The sequence below is a fragment of the Anabrus simplex genome, chromosome 1 (assembly GCF_040414725.1).
Source record: "Anabrus simplex isolate iqAnaSimp1 chromosome 1, ASM4041472v1, whole genome shotgun sequence".
Classification (NCBI taxonomy): domain Eukaryota; kingdom Metazoa; phylum Arthropoda; class Insecta; order Orthoptera; family Tettigoniidae; genus Anabrus; species Anabrus simplex.
In genome coordinates this window covers 1,565,449,296-1,565,468,011 of record NC_090265.1, presented here as the reverse complement: position 1 = coordinate 1,565,468,011, position 18,716 = coordinate 1,565,449,296, and the positions used below count along the sequence as shown (strand labels likewise).

Sequence of the window (18,716 nt, the reverse complement as noted above, 5' to 3'; positions counted from 1 at the left end):
ACCACGGAAAACCACTTCGAGGATGGCTGAGGAGGGAATTGAACCCCCCTATACTCAGTTGACCTCCCGAGGCTGAGTGGACCCCGTTCCAGCCCTCGTACCACTTTTCAAATTTCGTGGCAGAACCCGGAATCGAACCCGGTCCTCCGGGGGTGGCAGCTAATCCCACTAACCACTAGACCACATAGGTGGACAATAAGTAATCTTCTATATATATATTTAAAAACGAATATCTTTGTTTGTCTCGAAGGGTCTCAAAAACTACGGGACCGATTTCGCTGAAAATTACACATTTTTTCCTTATTATTCAGAAGGAAGTGTTTTGAACGAAATCCGAGAGGTAGTATTTTATGTTGAGTAATTTTATGTAATTAGTCCAGCTCCATGGCTAAATGGTTAGCGTGCTGGTCTTTGGTCACACGAGTCCCGGGTTCGATTCCCGGCAGGGTCGGGAATTTTAAACATAATTGGTTAGTTTCGCTGGCACGGGGGCTGGGTGTATGTGTCGTCTTCATCAACATTTGATCCTTATCACGACACGCAGATCGCCTATTGTGTAGGTGCTCACTAAGGGAGGATTTTTTGATATTCCGTCGCTAGGGGTGAAAGGGGGGTACGGGGGGTGAATTGTTTAAATTAGTATATTTACATCTCAAAAACTTAAAAGTTTACAGATGTAAAAATTAGTACTTGGAATATCTTTTAACAATAAAGAAAAGGAGGTTGAATCCCTTTTATGAGGATATGTCTCAAAAACTGAAGATGTTACCAACGTGAAAATTGGTACCTGGAATATCACTTATAAACAAAGAAACACGTATTTTTTATTTTCGGAAAATCCACTGAAGGGGGCTGAAAATAAGTGAGAAGTGGGGGGGGGTGAATTTTTAAAATGAGTACCGGTATATCTCATAAATTTATCACGTTACAGACGTAAAAGTTATTTGGAATCTCTTTTAAAAATAAAGAAACACGCATGATATTTTTTTCAGAAAATTCACTTAAGGGGGTTAAAAGAAGTGAAAATGGGGTGACCTTTTAAAATTAGTACATCTCAAAAAATTAACATGATAGAGACATAAAATTTGTGTTGGGAATCTCATTTAAAAATAAAGAAACACGTATTATTTGCTTTGGGAAAATCTACTTACGGGGGGTGGTCCAAGGGACTGAAAATGGGGTTTTAATCCTTATTTGGGATATTTATATATCAAAAACTGAAGATGTGACAGACTTGAAAATTGGTACATGAAATTTCCTTTTAAAATAAAGAAACTCGTATTTTTTGTTTTCGGAAAATCCGTTCAAGGGGGTGAAAAGGACCGAAATAAGTGGTTGAATTATTTTATTGGGATACATATATCTCAAAAACTGAAGATGTTTCAGACGTGAAAATTGTTATTTGGAATTTCGTTTAAAAATAAAGAAGCGTGTACATTTTGTTTTCGGAACATCCACTTAAGTGGGGGGGGGGGCGGGGTGAAAAGAAGTGAGGAAGGCGTTGAATACTTTTTATGAGGATGGAGATGTTACAGACGTGAAACCTGGGATCTCCTTTAAAAATAAAGAAACACGTACTTTTGTTTTCGAAAAGTCTACTTAATGGGGGAGGAGGGTGAAAAAACCGAAGGAGTTGAATTCTTTTATGAGGATGGATATATCAGTTAACGTAAGAAATTTAGTTTTTTGTCCGTATTGAACTGAAAATTTCAATGAATAAACTTTAATATCCACCAATTCAGTACAATAATAATGTTGTTTATAGATGTAATTACAACATTCTAATTATATTTAGTACTACTTTTGACGCATTTTTGCGTCATCTTCAGCTGTACAAAGAAATTGGAAAAGAGGTAAATTATATAAAACTCATGATAAATATTAAATTGTACGTGATGTAAGAACCCTATGAAATCTACATTTAAACAATGACACATAATAAAACCGTATTGAACAAGTTAAAGACTTGCGAGTCAAAAATATAGGTACTAAATGTTGAATGATAGTTCTCAAGTTGATTCATGTCCCTGTGGACATACAGTAGTAAGCTCAATAAATTTGGTGAGCGATTTACAATAATAAAATAGCTTGTGTTTTAAAATATGTTTACACCTTAATTCAACTACGATTCATAAACTGCGGAGCCATCTTAAAATAATCGTGAATATAAACTGCTGAATAATTTTTGGGTATGGCGGAATTCTTCTATATCTAAGGCCTATGAGGTGGAAACATATAAATAACTCCTTAAGATGTAAATAGGAACTATGTTTCTCAGTTCAAATGTGGAACCTGTGAAAAATAAAAAAAAAACCAATAACAATTCGAAGTGGAAAGTTTTAAGACTCTACTCAATGATATAATTGTATGCAAGACTCACTCGCAAACCACGCTAAGCGGAGATAACCCCAGTCATAATTCTTATTCAACCTTAACATTTAATGATAACATTTATAAAGTCACTACTATATTTAATAAGAATAAAGTAAAGATATCCTTTCATACTGATAATAGGAGTACTGAGGTGTTACATAATTCAGCCTCTATAAATACATCCAATCCTTATCTCAGATCAGGAGTATATAGATTTCAGTGCAATAACTGTGACTGCACCTATCTCGAACAAACTGGGCGCAAGATAAGATATGGTGAACATGTTAATGCCGTGAGATATAATAGATTCTCTGCGGTAGGCCAACATGTCCACGAATTAAAACATAATTTCACAAGCCTGGAGCAAGACATTCATATACGAGACTTTAAGTAAAGGACCGTTGCTGGATGCTACTGAATTCTGTTATATCCATCTAGACCAGTATTTCAACTCAAATCTCAATCTAAACGATATATCCGAGACACCGAAAGTTCTGTTTTGATTTCCTTACAGGATTTCTCAAAAATGTTCAAATTCCAAACAAGAGTTTAATTTTACGTATTATGCGCAACAAGTTTTCTCAATATGCGTTTCGTAGTCCACGCCCACCAGATCCCCTCCACACGACCACTCCACACGTCCTACTTCTGCCTACCCCTATCGCCCTTCCATTGTCCCGTACATATCTGACTCGAGCTGTTCATTGTATACTGCACGTTATTTACATTACGATCAGTCTACGGCCGTGTGAGGTGAGTCTTGCATATAATTATATTATTGAGTAGAGTCTTAAAACTTTCCACTTCGAATTGTTATTGGTGTTTTTTTTTTATTTTCCACAGGTTCCACATTTGAACTGAGAAACATAGTTCCTGTTTACATCTTAAGGAGTTATTTATATGTTTCCACCTCATAGGCCTTAGATATAGAAGAATTCCGCCATACCCAAAAATTATTCAGCAGATTATATTCACGATTATTTTAAGATGGCTCAGCAGTTTATGAACCGTAGTTGAATTAAGGTGTAAAAATGTTTTAAAACACAAGCTATTGTATTATTGTAAATCGCTCACCAAATTTATTGAGCTTACTACTGTATGTCCACAGGGACATGAATCAAATTGAGAACTGTTATTCAGCATTCAGTATACATTTGACTCGCAAGTCTTCAACTTGTTCAATAAGGTTTTATTATGTGGCACTGTTTTAATGTAGATTTCATAGGGTTCTTATATCACGTACAATTTAATATTTGTCATGAGTTTTATATAATTTGCCTATTTTCTGACTTCTTTGTACAGCTGAGGATGACGCAAAAATGCGTCGAAACTAACCTATATAATTAGAATGTTGTAATTACATCTATAAACATTATTATTGTATTGAATAGGTGGACATTAAAAGTTTATTCATTGTGATAGATATATCTCAAAATCCAAAGATGTTACAGTCGTGAAAATTGGTACTTGGAATATCCTTTAAATATAAACACGTACGTTTTTTTTCGAAAAATCCACCTAAGGGGGTGAAAAGAATTGAAACATCTGTTGATTTTTAAACGAGTTTCTCTCATACTTAAAATGTTACAGACGTGAAAAGTTGGTATTTGGAATCTTTTTTTAAAATAAAGAAACACTTTTGTTCAGCGTAGTGACTACACTTAAGGTGGAGGAGGAGGGGGGTAAACATAAGTGAAGAAGGAGTTGAATTATTTTATGAGGATACTTATGTCTCAAAAACTGAATTTGTTACAGATGTAATTTGAAATGTTTACTTCATAATTCAAACGGTTTCATATAAATGTATACTTTTTCAGCATTACTTACCCTCCCAGCCAAAACCCCGTAGGGGTGTATTGTTTTAAGACCACGTTTTATTTAAAATCTTAGACAGATCTCTGATAAAAATCGAGAATAAACTCCCATTATTATTTAGGCCTGATATGTATTAAACTTGTGGAATTTGATTAGTAATTTGAGTTTTTTTAAATCTTTAAAACTTAGACATTCAACATGCACACGAATTTAGGTACCATTACTGGTATACAGTCTCAAAGAATGTTCCTCTAGTCATATACCAAGTTTAAGATTACTTCAGTTAAATAAATATTTTTGGCAATAAATAAGAGAAATTGTAAATTCGGTCGAGTACCTTGGCTGTTGAAAAGACTTGGTTTTAGAACTTAAACAACTTCTACAATCCTCCCAATCCTTATATACGTGAAATATGTTGAATGATATAATATTTGACACCTACGACATCGGAAGCTCTTGTAAAATTACACATTCATACGTCAAATGATTTAGAGGGATGAATCATTTTGGCATAATTCTTAACCTCCCACCCCACCCCATCCAAAATCCCTTAGGGGTGTATTTTTAAGACGTGTTATTATTTAAAATTTAAAACGTATAGGAGGAATTGTCATGTGAAATTTTAACCTCGTATGTCAAACGGTTTCAGAGAAATGAATATGTCATCATAACTCACCTCCCCCCATTGAAACCCCTTATGGGTGTGTTGTTTGAAGACCACTTCTTGGTTAAAATGTAAGGCATACAGGAACAATCATCATGTGAAGTTTCAATCTCGTACGTTAAACGGTTTCAGAGGAATGAATATATTTGTCATCGGACATCTCATCCCAGTCAAAACCCCTTAGGGGTGCATTGTTTGAAGACCACTTCTTATTTAAAATCTAATTTATGTCATCAGCCCCCCTATTCCCCCGATGAAACCTCTTAGGTCTGTATTATCTCGGGACCACGTTTTATTCAAAATTTAAGACATGTAGGAAGAATTGTCATGTGAAATTTCAACCTCGTATGCCAAATGGTTCCAGAGAAATGAACATTTTTGTTTTCGGATATTAACCCCCACTGAATTTTGTTTCTAATTTGGTGTTATTTAACATCTAATTCATAAAGGAGCAATCATTGAATGACATTTCAATTTTCTTCGGAAAACGGTTTCAGAGTAATGAATATTTAGGTTTTCAGAGTTTTACCACAGGTTCATCCCCTTAGAGGTGGAATTTTTTGAAACACTTCCTTAGTGGATGCCTACATTGTAACAGCAATGCAACCATAACATTTCATTTGTTTATAGGGAGTAGTTTTGCCTCAGCGTTTATATACAATCAGTCAGAACATTGCCTTTCATATACACTGGCGGAAAATGATATCCCAACACCAAGAAAACATTAGTTTAAGAGGAATGGAATTTACTCTAAGATATTGCCCAGGTAACATATTTATTTGATTAAAGTTTCCAGGTCACAACTTCAAATATGCGAGCGAAGACATGTGACATGGGGTACATTAATAACCACTGTTGTCGCCACGATTTTGAATGTCAGCATGCAAGCATTGTGTCGTTCAGGTGCCATATGCCATTTTGTGGGATTGAGTTCCACGCCTATTGCACTTCGTTAGTAAAATCAACAACGATTAATGCTGGTATTGGATAGTGCTGAATTTGTCGTGAAAGGTCTGGCGACCTTGCAGGCCAAGGCACACTCTGTAGAGCACGTTAGGAGATAGTTGCGGTATGAGGACGAGAAAACACCCCCTTGAATACTGCGAATGAATGGCAGCGCAACCGGTTCAGTCACTAGTCTGACACACAAATCCGCTGTCAAGGTCCTTGAGATAACGACGAGAGGACTCCTGCTGTCAAAGGAAATCTCTCCAGACCAGTGTAAGTCCAGTGTGTCGACGCTGAAGACAGCTTGGTTCCAAGCGCTCACCTGGCCTCCTTCTTACACCAGGGCGAAAATAGATCTCATCTGAGAACACAACAGATCTCTACTCCGCCGTCTAACAAGTTCTAGCTTGACACTACTGAAGTGGCAGATGGCAATAATTCGAATTTGGCGGCATGAACGCTACAGGATGTCTATCTCGGAGCTGTCCGTCAAGTAACCGATTTGTTACTGTTCGCTTTGTCACTCTGGTGCCAACTGAAGTTCTGATGGCTGCTGCAGATGCAGTACGATCCTCCACAGCCATTCGGCGAATACGGCGGTCTTCGCTCTCCGTAATGGCCCATGTGTGGTCGGATCCCGGCCTTCTTGAGACAGTGCCTCTCCGTGACCATTGTTGCCAACACCGGTACACTGTAGATACATCTCTGCCAAGTCTTTCTGCAATATCGCGGAGAGAACATCTCGTCTCCATAAAGGCATGTTTGACTCACAGCTGCCTCCCAATGCCAACAGCGGACGATCACTAAAGGTCATGAACTGTACAGAGCGTATTTAAAGCAAACTTACTTTGTAAAGTCATAGTGGCACTACTAGCATCAATCTTCGTCGACTAGCGCACAAATCTGAACAGGCGTCATCTTTCGGAAGTGGAAACACGCCTTCCGAATTTCGTTTATCTAGTACAACTCTTTCTTGGTTTTGGGATTTCATTTTCCGCCATTGTGTATAGATAAGTATCATAATAAAAATACTTCAATCCCTATTTCACTTCTTTTCAAGCGTACCCACTTAAGTGGATTTTGCGAAAACAAACAAATACGTGTTTCTTTTAGAGGAGATTCAAAATACCAATTTTTATGTCTAACATCTTCAGTTTTAAGATATTAAAAGGTATTCAACCCTTTTTCAGTCCTTTCCACACACACACACACACACACACACACACACACACACACTTAGGTGGATTTTGTGAAAACATACAAATTCGTGTTTCTTTATCTGAAAAGGATATTCCAAATACCAATTTTCACGCCTGTAACATCTCCAGGTTTTGAGATACAAGTTCCCTCATAAAAAAGAATTCAAATCATTTTTCACTTCTTTTCACCCACCACTAAAGTGGATTTTCCGAAAACAATAGGATACGTGTTTATTTTTAAAGGATATTCCAAATGCCAATTTTCACGCCTGTAACCTTCAGTTTTGGAGATATCAGTATCCTAATGAAAATAATTTAACCCTTTTTTCAGCCCCTTTCACCCCTTAAGTGCTTTTTCCGAAAACAAAAAAATACGTGTTCCTTTATTTATAAATGAGATTCCAAATACCAATTTTGAAGACAGTAACGTCTTCAGTTTTGAGACATAAGTGTCCTTATAAAAATAATTCAACACCTTTTTCAATTCTTTCACCCCCTTAAATGGATTTTCCGAAATCAAAAAACATACATGCTTTTTAATTTTAAAGGAGATTACAAATATCAATTTTCACGTCTGTAAGATCTTCAGTATTCGATATATATGTATCCTCAAAAAAATAATTCAACTCTTTCTTTACTTCCCCCCTTTTTAAGTGGATTTTTCGAAAAGAAAATATACGTGTTTCTTTATTTTTAAAGAAGATTCCAAATACAAACGTTCATATCTGTAACATCTTCAGTTTTTGAGATATAAGTATCCTCATAAAGGACTCAACCCAACCCAAAATAATTTACTCCTCTTTTCATCCCCTTGCGACGGAATATCCAAAAATCCTTCCTTATTGAGCATCTACACTGTAATTTAAATGTATCCGCAAAATTTCATATCTTTATGTCGAGTAGTTTTGGATGGGCGTTGGTTACAGTCTTAGACTTTCATATAGAGGATGTACCAAAACTTGACGGCAAAAATTTAGGAATGGATTCCTCACATAGAGAGAAGAAAAAAGGTTCATGACAACATGGGTCCGGAGACGTATACTTACAGATTTATTCAAACGTTTGTACATTTACACCGCACGTCTGTAACGGCAGCTGAAACACTTTGAGCATGTATCACAGGAAATGTTCAAAGTGACGACCTTCAGCTTAAATACAAGCCTCCGCTCGTCGTCGCATGGAGTTACGCACGCGATCAAAATGCCTGGTGTAGTGAGTACTGCCTGAGAGGTTCTCACAATGCGCTCACATAAAGTTGCTTCATCAGGAACAGGAGAATACGCGAGAGACTTAACGTGTCCCCGCAGGTAAAAGTCCAGGGGGTTCAAGTCAGGAAAGCGTGGTGGTGGACAAGCAATCGGTCCTCCTCTACCTATCCACCTCAGGAAAATGGGTATTCAGGTACCTGCGGGCAGCAGACTGAAATGCGCGGGAGCACCAACTTGCATGAAAAACATTTGTCGACGGGATGCATGTGGCATGTCTTCCAAGTAATCAGGCAAAGTAGTACGCAAGAAATTCGTGTAGTTCTGTCCAGTAAGCCTATTCGGAAGAACGCAGGGTCCCAGAATGGAATCACCAACAATGCCTGCTCAGTTGTTAATGGCGAACCTCTGTTGATGAGACGATTGGATTATTGTATGAGGACATGTAAATTGTTCCACAAATTAATTTTAGTTATAAAGTTTGAATAAATCTGTAAGTATACTTTTCCGGACCCATGTTGCCATAACATTTTTTTTCTTCTCTCTATGTGAGGAATCTATTCCTAAATTTTTGCCATCGAGTTTTGGTACACGCTGTATATAGATGGAAACACGCTGCCATGTTTCATGAAGTAACTTTCTTGCTAGGAGTTACATGGCCATGGCTGTATATAGGAGGATGGGAACACAACACCATATGTTATGAAGTACCTATACGCATCTCCTCCTAAACCACTGGAACAAACACTGTGGGGGATAAGCTACCCCTAACACCCCTAGGAGTGGAAGTGGGAAGGGGTGGCTTATAACAATAATCGAAAATCCATAGTTTCCGGGGTCGCTGAGATGAACTATGACACTCTGGATGCCTTTTAAGTCATAGTTCAGCCCCAGCCGAAATGGAAGTTGAGAAGTGTTGAAAGAGAATATCCAGAATGACCGAGATTATGTATGTATGTACACTGACTGACAGAGCAAATGCAACACCAAGAAGGAGTGGTCAGAACTTTATGCCAATTGCAGGGTAGACTGACGTCACTGAGGTATGCTCATGATGTGAAATGCGCCGCTGTGCTGCGCACGTAGCGAACGATAAATGGGACACGGCGTTGGCGAATGACCCACTTCGTACCGTGATTTCTCAGCCGACAGTCATTGTAGAACGTGTTGTCGTGTGCCACAGGACACGTGTATAGCTAAGAATGCCAGGCCGCCGTCAACGGAGGCTTTTCCAGCAGACAGACGACTTTACGAGGGGTATGGTGATCGGGCTGAGAAGGGCAGGTTGGTCGCTTCGTCAAATCGCAGCCGATACCCATAGGGATGTGTCCACGGTGCAGCGCCTGTGGCGAAGATGGTTGGCGCAGGGACATGTGGCACGTGCGAGGGGTCCAGGCGCAGCCCGAGTGACGTCAGCACGCGAGGATCGGCGCATCCGCCGCCAAGCGGTGGCAGCCCCGCACGCCACGTCAACCGCCATTCTTCAGCATGTGCAAGACACCCTGGCTGTTCCAATATCGACCACAACAATTTCCCGTCGATTGGTTGAAGGAGGCCTGCACTCCCGGCGTCCGCTCAGAAGACTACCATTGACTCCACAGCATAGACGTGCACGCCTGGCATGGTGCCGGGCTAGAGCGACTTGGATGAGGGAATGGCGGAACGTCGTGTTCTCCGATGAGTCACGCTTCTGTTCTGTCAGTGATAGTCACCGCAGACGAGTGTGGCGTCGGCGTGGAGAAAGGTCAAATCCGGCAGTAACTGTGGAGCGCCCTACCGCTAGACAGCGCGGCATCATGGTTTGGGGCGCTATTGCGTATGATTCCACGTCACCTCTAGTGCGTATTCAAGGCACGTTAAATGCCCACCGCTACGTGCAGCATGTGCTGCGGCCGGTGGCACTCCCGTACCTTCAGGGGCTGCCCAATGCTCTGTTTCAGCAGGATAATGCCCACCCACACACTGCTCGCAACTCCCAACAGGCTCTACGAGGTGTACAGATGCTTCCGTGGCCAGCGTACTCTCCGGATCTCTCACCAATCGAACACGTGTGGGATCTCATTGGACGCCGTTTGTAAACTCTGTCCCAGCCTCGTACGGACGACCAACTGTGGCAAATGGTTGACAGAGAATGGAGAACCATCCCTCAGGACACCATCCGCACTCTTATTGACTCTGTACCTCGACGTGTTTCTGCGTGCATCGCCGCTCGCGGTGGTCCTACATCCTACTGAGTCGATGCCGTGCGCATTGTGTAACTTGCATATCGGTTTGAAATAAACATCAATTATTCGTCCGTGCCGTCTCTGTTTTTTCCCCAACTTTCATCCCTTTCGAACCACTCCTTCTTGGTGTTGCATTTGCTCTGTCAGTCAGTGTATGTATGTGTGTATGTACGTATGTATGTATGTGTGTGTGTTTATTCCAGTATAACCTCTTAGCTGAACATGGTACATATATGACTTACTATGTGGAAAAAAATACTGTGGGGGTTAAGACACCACTAGTACCCCTATGGGAGGGGTTGATATGTAAAAATAAGCGAAAACGACCGATATTCGTGTCTAATCCATGGCTTTCGGGGTGGCTGAGATGAATTGTGACACTCTGGATGCTGTTTAAGCCCATGTTCAGCCTCCATCGACATGGGAATTGAGAAGGGGTGAACAACAATATGTTCAAAATGACAGATATTTGTCTTGAGTCCTAAGTTTTCGGGGTCCCTAGCCTGATTGGTGACAGTCCCAGTGACAGCTGGAATCGTGTACATCACATCTATACCGAGCTCGATAGCTGCAGTCGCTTAAGTGCGGCCAGTATCCAGTATTCGGGAGATCGTGGGTTCGAACCCCACAGTCGGCAGCCCTGAAAATGGTTTTCCGTGGTTTCCCATTTTCACACCAGGAAAATGTACCTTAATTAAGGCCACGGCCTCTTCCCTCCCACTCCTAGCCCTTCCCTGTCCCATCGTCGCCATAAGACCTATCTGTGTCGGTGCGACGTAAAGCAACTTGCATCATATCTATAGCGCGAGGCGTAAATATATATACCGACAGTTATAATTTACTTTTATTATTTGCTTGAAAGGATCAGCTACTTTCCTGACTATCTGGGCTGCTACAAGGAAATCGTATAACGCAAAATTATAATCTCAAAATTACAAAATTAATCACATAACAATAACTCTAAATTTACAAAAGCGTTCACAAAGCGAGTTGGCAGTGGGGTTAGGGGTGCGCAGATGTGAACTTGCATTCGGGAAGTAGCGGGTTACCCCACTGTCGGCAGTTCTGAAGATGGTTTTTTGTGGTTTTCCATTTTCACACAAGCCAAATGCTGCGGCTGTACCTTAATTAATGCTACGGCCGCTTCCTTCCCCCTCTTAGCCCTTTCCTATCCCATCGTCGCCATCAGACCTATCTGTGTCGTGCGACGTAAAACAAGTTGCAAAGAAAGCAAGAGTTCGTAAACTTTCAGTAAAAGACAGAATAAAGAAATCTACAAAAATCTCCAAACAGTTAATACAAATCCTAAAATTTAACATTCATAGAAAGTGCCCGTGCAGAGCGGGGTACTACAATTAGTTTACGGTATATGTAAACATTCAAAATATAATACCTGATTTCCTTCAAAGCACGCAATCCACAGCATACCTTCGGTGTCAATAGTCATTCCATCAGGATGACCTTTGACCTGGTTTGTAGCAAAGTCAAAAACGGTCCTTCTGTTAACTGGAAGCATAGAAATGAACATACACAACATTAATTTTATATACGCGAGATACCAGATACCACCAAAGGTCATGTGTTTAAAGAGCAACCACAGCAAGCTATTAGCGGCACCAGAATGAGGCGTACTAGCCAAAAAGACGAGTAGGTAGTTTGCCATTACTTTCCTCACTGGAACAAACAGTGCTTTTACAGCACGATTGACCCTTTGAGCAACACATTTCATAACACTCAGACATATTAATCGTGCTCCCAACGTTATCACTCAGTACCATCCATACCTCAGTAGTGTCTAGAGTCTAGACTGTCACAGCCAAAAATGAGACTAAACTTCGCTGGAAGCTACATTTTGTTCTGGCCTCTGCTAAGAAACAGATGCAAAAAATATTGTTTCCATCAAGAAGTGGTAGCAGGTAGTTGTCTTTATTGATATGTAATACTTTTTTTTTACAAGTTGCTTTACATTGCACCGACACAGTTAGGTTTTATGGCGACGATGGGACAGGAAAGGGCTAGGAGTGGAAGGAAGCAGCCTTGGCCTTAATTAGGGCCCAGCATTTGCCTGGTGTGAAAATGAGAAACCACGGAAAACCATCTTCAGGGCTGCCAACGGTGGGGCTCTAACCAACTATATCCCGAATACTGGATACTGGCCGCACTTCAGCGACTGCAGCTATCAAGCTCGCTGATATGTAATATTAATAATGTTATTGTTTTTAGGTCCACTCTAACTATAGTGGGTCTTAAGCATTCCTAATCTCTACAGGCTGAATAATATAGTAGACACCCTGCTAATAATTACATAACAACCTCGTTTATCCGGCCCTCATTAATCCGGATCTCTGGTTTATCCGGATCGAAAATAACAAAAAAAATTGTTTTACTTGTACAGTATTTCTTTTACAGCGTCGACTCTTCTTGAATGTCTTTTCCGCCAAGGATAGTTAAGGATAGGAATTGGAAGTAATTTGGCCACGGTCTATCAAAGGTATACTTGGGGACAAAACATGACGACCTTACCTCGCACCACTCTCTCCAGCGGCAGCCCGGTGTCTATTAGCGGCTTATAGGATTTACTACGTCTACTGTAGCCGGAGTTGCCAAATCGTTCACTGTTCTCGACACGAATAAAGGGCAAATACTAAAGAAAGTCTTTTGGCAACCTCTCCACACCAAACAACGATCACTTAGAATTCGTTAACTCAGCAGGGTGGCTTCCAGCTCGCTTCCAGGAACTGAGGCCGTCATGTTTTGTCCCCAACTATACCGTCCCGGAGTTCGCCTGGAAATGAGAATGGGAAACCGTGGAAATTCATCCCAGGACAGCCGAGGTGGGATTCGAACCCACGCTCTTCTGAATGCCACGCACTATTAATTCAATGATGGTGAATTCGAAAATGAAACCGGCGCTCCATCAAAAGAAACAGTGACACATGGAGAGGCAACAATGCAGCTGGACAAACGGATGCCTATTTAGAATCCTTGACTGAAACCACACCGGCAGAACTGTTGTTAGTAAAACGTCTTCGTGACCGTGCTGCGCGCAAACGCTATACAAATGTAAAACAGAAGAAAAACTCGCACATTATTTTAGTGCATAAAACAGAGTCATAAATGTAAGAAACGTTTTACAACCTATGTTAATAGGTTATTAACATGTACTATATTTGTTTTCTTAGTTTTTCCGGATTTTCCGGATTTTTCATAATCCGGATCAGTTCCGGTCCCACTTAATTCGGATAAACGAGGTTCTTGTGTACTCCAATATCAAACCATTCTAGAAGACAAGACGGGCTGAGTAGCTCAGATGGTAGAACCATCAGTCCAGTAGAAGTTCCATTATGGGACAAAATTCGGCACCTCGGTGTCCGGAAACCGTAAAACTATTTAGTGTGACATAAAATATTATTATTATTATTATTATTATTATTATTATTATTAGGATCTAAAAGTGCTTGATAGCTACAGTATATCTCTTTTCGGATGTTGATGATGATGATGATGATGATGATGATGCAGAGCCGGCCCCATGATGTAGGGGTAGCGTGCCTGCCTCTTACCCGGAGGCCCCGGGTTCGATCTTTCATCCGGAAGGTATTTATGTTCTTGGAGCCTAGGGACTTTTTCATGTCCACGTCTTTCATTAGACGACACGTTCAATCTTCTACTCACTAAAAGCAAGAGCCTGTTTATTATCTTCTCTAAATTTCACCACACGAAACAATAACAACAAAATATGCGACAGCCTTCCAATTCACAATATAAATACTTGAACAGACCCCCTTCTACGCCATATTATTATACCCTGGTGCCACTGAACATCGTCCTTGAGGATGTTGCATGTTTTTGTTTCAGCAGAGTGTATGTGTATGTTGGGTATTCAGCCCGAAGGCTGGTTGGATCCTCAACAGGTTCACCATTAGCTGTCATAGATGGCCTAGGTGTCACTGAAGAGGCGTACTAGGGAAATGAGGAGTGAGGTAGTTTCCCGTTGCTTTCCTCACTGGGCCAGAAGTTGTTATTGCACATCAGTCTGCCAAGCCCACTGAAATGCGTGCACCAACCGACCCTATGAGTGAAATTTTCACATCATTAATAGCAGAGACTGGCTGCATAAGGAATGGCATTACTAACGTCACTCATACCTCAGCCACTTTCATATTGTCAAAGCCAAGGATAAGACTGAGACAGGCCAATAAAAGTAACAATTTTATTCTAGCCCATACCAGAAGACATAGCGCACTGTAAACACTACATCTTGCCAGCAAAGGCATTCAGCAGAGTATATATGTATATATAAATTCAAATTCGTAACCCTTCACTGCACAGTTTTTATTTTAGAAGAAGTCATTTTATGTGGTTTAAAATAGCTTGAAAGAAACAACAATCAATTAAGTTTCTACTTAGTATATAAAATGTAAAATAGAGATTTGTGCCTCAGATAGCACACATTGCATTCAGTGCACAGTATACAAATGGTAGAACATCAACCAGATCCCAATCTGTTATATAGGAGCCTACGACCAAATATTCAAAACTTCCAACCCAATATATCAATGGAAATCTGGGAAAAACATATCAAGAAACTAAACTGTGCAAAAGAATCAAGGCCTAAAACCAGACCCCCGGAAGACCTGGATATGACGGAATCCATCACAGAAAGAGAGATTTTAAAGGCTATGTAGAAAATGAGGGAATAATAGATCCCCCGGCCCGAATGGAGTCAGGACTGAACATCTAGAGCAAAACTACAGATGAACAATTACCAGTATGGGTGGCGCCTTTAAACAGATGTTACCGTACGAGTTGGCCGTGCGGTTAGGGGCGCGCGGTTGTGAGCTTGCATCCGGGAGATCGTGGGTTCGAATCCCACTGTAGGCAGCCCTGAAGATGGTTTTCCGTGGTTTCTCATTTTCACACCAGGCAAATGCTGGGGCTGTAACTTAATTAAGGCCACGGCCGCTTCCTTCCAACTCCTAGGCCTATCCAATCGTCGCCATAAGACCTATCTTTGTCGGTGCGACGAAACGCCACTAGCAAATAAACATACATACATACATACATACATACATTATCATTATAGACTGTTATGCCTTTCAGCGTTCAGTCTGCAAGCCTCTGTGAGTTTACTAAACGTCGCCACAATCCTCGATTTGCAACTAGTGTTATGGCCTCATTTAGTTCTATACTACTCATCTTTAAATCGTTAGAAACTGAGTCTAACCAATGTCGTCTTGGTCTACCTCTACTTCTCTTACCCTCCATAACAGAGTTAAAAAAATTAAAAAAACAGATGTTTAGAACTTTGACGAATACCAAGTGAATGGAAGAAATCAACAATTAAGCTACTGTGTAAGGGAAAGCTATTTGTTTTACGTCGCACCAACACATCTTGGATGTCAGATCCGTGTTCCCGCTGCTGTCAGAAGAGCAATGTGGCATCCTTAAACAAAGATCAACACTCATAGCAGCAGAGAATCTACTACGACATGTAACGCTGGAAAAACCTAACGGTAAACTTTATGTAGTATTTTTTGTTCAATCAATCAACCAGGTGGCAGATTCCCTATTTGTTGTTTGCACAGCCTTTTCTTAAATGACTGCAAAGAAATTGGAAATGTATTGAACATTTCCCTTGGTAAGTTACTCCAATCCCTAACTCCCCTTCTTATAAACGAATATTTGCCCCAATTTGTCCTCTTGAATTCCAACTTTATCTCCATATTGTGATCTTTCCTACTTTTAAAGACACCACTCAAACTTATTCGTCTACTGATGTCCTCCCACGCCATCTCTCCACTGACAGCTCGGAACATACCACTTAGTCGAGCAGCTCGTCTCCTTTCTCCCAAGTCTTCCCAGCCCAAACTTCGCAACATTTTTGTAACACTACTCTTTTGTCGGAAATCGCCCAGAACGAATCGAGCTGCTTTTCTTTGGATTTTTTCCAGTTCCTGAATGAAGTAATCCTGGTGAGGGTCCCATACACTGGAATCATACTCTAGTTGGGGTCTCACCAGAGACAAATATGCTCTCTCCTTTACATCCTTACTACAACCCCTAAATACCCTCATAACCATGTGCAGAGATCTGTACCCTTTATTTACAATCATATTTATGTGATTACCCCAATGAAGATCCTTCCTTATATTAATACCTAGGTATTTACAATGATCCCCACAGGGAACTTTCACCCCATCAGCACAGTAATTAAAACTGAGAGGACTTTTCCTATTTGTGAAACTCACAACCTGACTTTTATCCCCGTTTATCAACATACCATTGCCTACTGTCCATCTCACAACATTATCGAGGTCATTTTGCAGTTGCTCACAATCTTGTAACTTATTTATTACTCTGTACAGAATAACATCATCTGCAAAAAGCCTTATATCTGATTCCACTTCTTTACACACATCATTGACATACATAAGAAAACATAAATGTCCAATAATACTGCCTTGAGGAATTCCCCTCTTAATTTTTACAGGGACAGATAAACCTTCCTCTACTGTAATTCTCTGAGTTCTATTTTCTAGAAACAGAGCCACCCATTCAGTCACTCTTTTGTCAAGTCCAATTGCACTCATTTTTGCCAGTAGTCTCTCATGATCTACCCTATCAAATGCCTTAGACAGGTCAATCACGAAACAGTCCAATTGATCTCCTGAATCCAGGATATCTGCTATATCTTGCTGGAATCCTACTCGAAATATTTTGATTTAATCAACAGAACTATACTTATAAACAAGTTGGAAACATTAACAGGAAGAACAAGAATAGCGACCCTCATATCGAATATATTAGCAGAAATCTACATAAATCTCATGCCACTTGAAATAGCAATGGCTTTTTTTCAAACAAAGGTCCTGACATATGGACGTGAGCTAGTATGGGAATTTCACTACAGGCCATTGGAAGAGATAGAAAAGGCAAAATCCACATTTCTCAAAAGAACCTTCGGTGTATCGGATACAACCAAAACCAGACTTGCAAGAGAAACGTTCCTAACAGAGGATCTATGGATAACTCTACTAGTGCCGACTACGGGAAGTTACAGCAAGCTGCTCCAAGATATACAGAATAAAAAACGGGACATACTGATGGAAAATGCAATGGTGGGCAGAAGATGGACGCAGCCTCTCTGTGAAATGAGGCAAGTCATGACAAGGCTTGCAGTTGATGGTTTCTACCAAAGGATTTGCTCCCGAAAAGTGAAAAGTGTTTCATGACCCAGATGAAAATTGTGTGTGCGAACTATGTGACAATACATGCGGAACTCACCTACCATATAACCATGTGCCCAAACCGATCCGAGTCAATAGTGGAATATAGCAAGAAGTGACATGACAGCTCAATACTGTGTAAATATGCTGTATTACATTATAGGTGAAATTCTTAACGGAATGTCATATATGTACCATTATGGACATTCGGCCGCAATAAATTATTTATTTCCTAATCTGATATCTATAGAATTAAAAGTAAGCATAACAAAACGAGAGGAAAGAGAAATAACAGGTATTTTATAGCACTGTATTGATTAATGTAAAAATTACATTCAACGTTTTTACTTCGAATTTTTAAGTCCTTTCCGGAGGTGAAACCGACTTTGGCGGGGTTTTCTTTACGTTTTAGACTGTTTGAAGACCAATTCGCGAAATATTTCGCCTTTCTGTTTGTACGCTTATAATGGTGAAATTACCAAACATATTATTAAGATAAACCGACTCCAGGATACCTTTTAAGTTTATTAGGAACTCTAAGTTCGCTCACATGAAACGAAAACAACAAAATCTACGACAGCCTTCGAACTCACAGTATAAATCCCTGAAAGTAACAGAGGTTTGCAGAAAGCATGAAAGAAGACACTGAAAACATCGCCGTTCATATTGGAACTACAAATACATGTCCATCCTAGCCTTTTCCCATTTAGCTGGGGTCGGCACTTAGTATGGATTTAGCCCAGATTTACGGCCGTATGGCGCCAACTCGGAGAGATGTATTCACTATCGTGTGTTTTTATCGAGTTTGGTAGAGCGTTGTGCTGTAAGTGGATGAAGAGACAATGAACACAAACAGCCAGTCCCTGAGGCCGAGGAATTGACTGTACGCAGTTAAAATCGCCACTATAGTGACCATTCAGCCAAGAAGTTCACTTAAAAAGGAGTGTAATTCCAAGCAACTTTTGTTCAGCACAAGATTTCAGTAGGATTACAGTTTTTTTAATTACTCGGAGGCGATCAAAACATGTGAGTGCTTAGTCTACCGCGGTACCCGGAAG

General features: G+C 40.4%; 1 protein-coding gene across 1 annotated transcript in view; it reads right to left on the bottom strand.

Annotated features, from left to right (window-relative positions):
* LOC136880815 (regucalcin) overlaps positions 1-18,716 on the bottom strand; it is an 83,307-nt gene that overhangs the window by 21,470 nt on the left and 43,121 nt on the right. Inside the window, exon 5 of the mRNA XM_067153358.2 lies at positions 11,823-11,935. Coding sequence (XP_067009459.2) covers positions 11,823-11,935 — 113 coding nt within the window. The remainder of the gene's footprint in view (positions 1-11,822; positions 11,936-18,716) is intronic.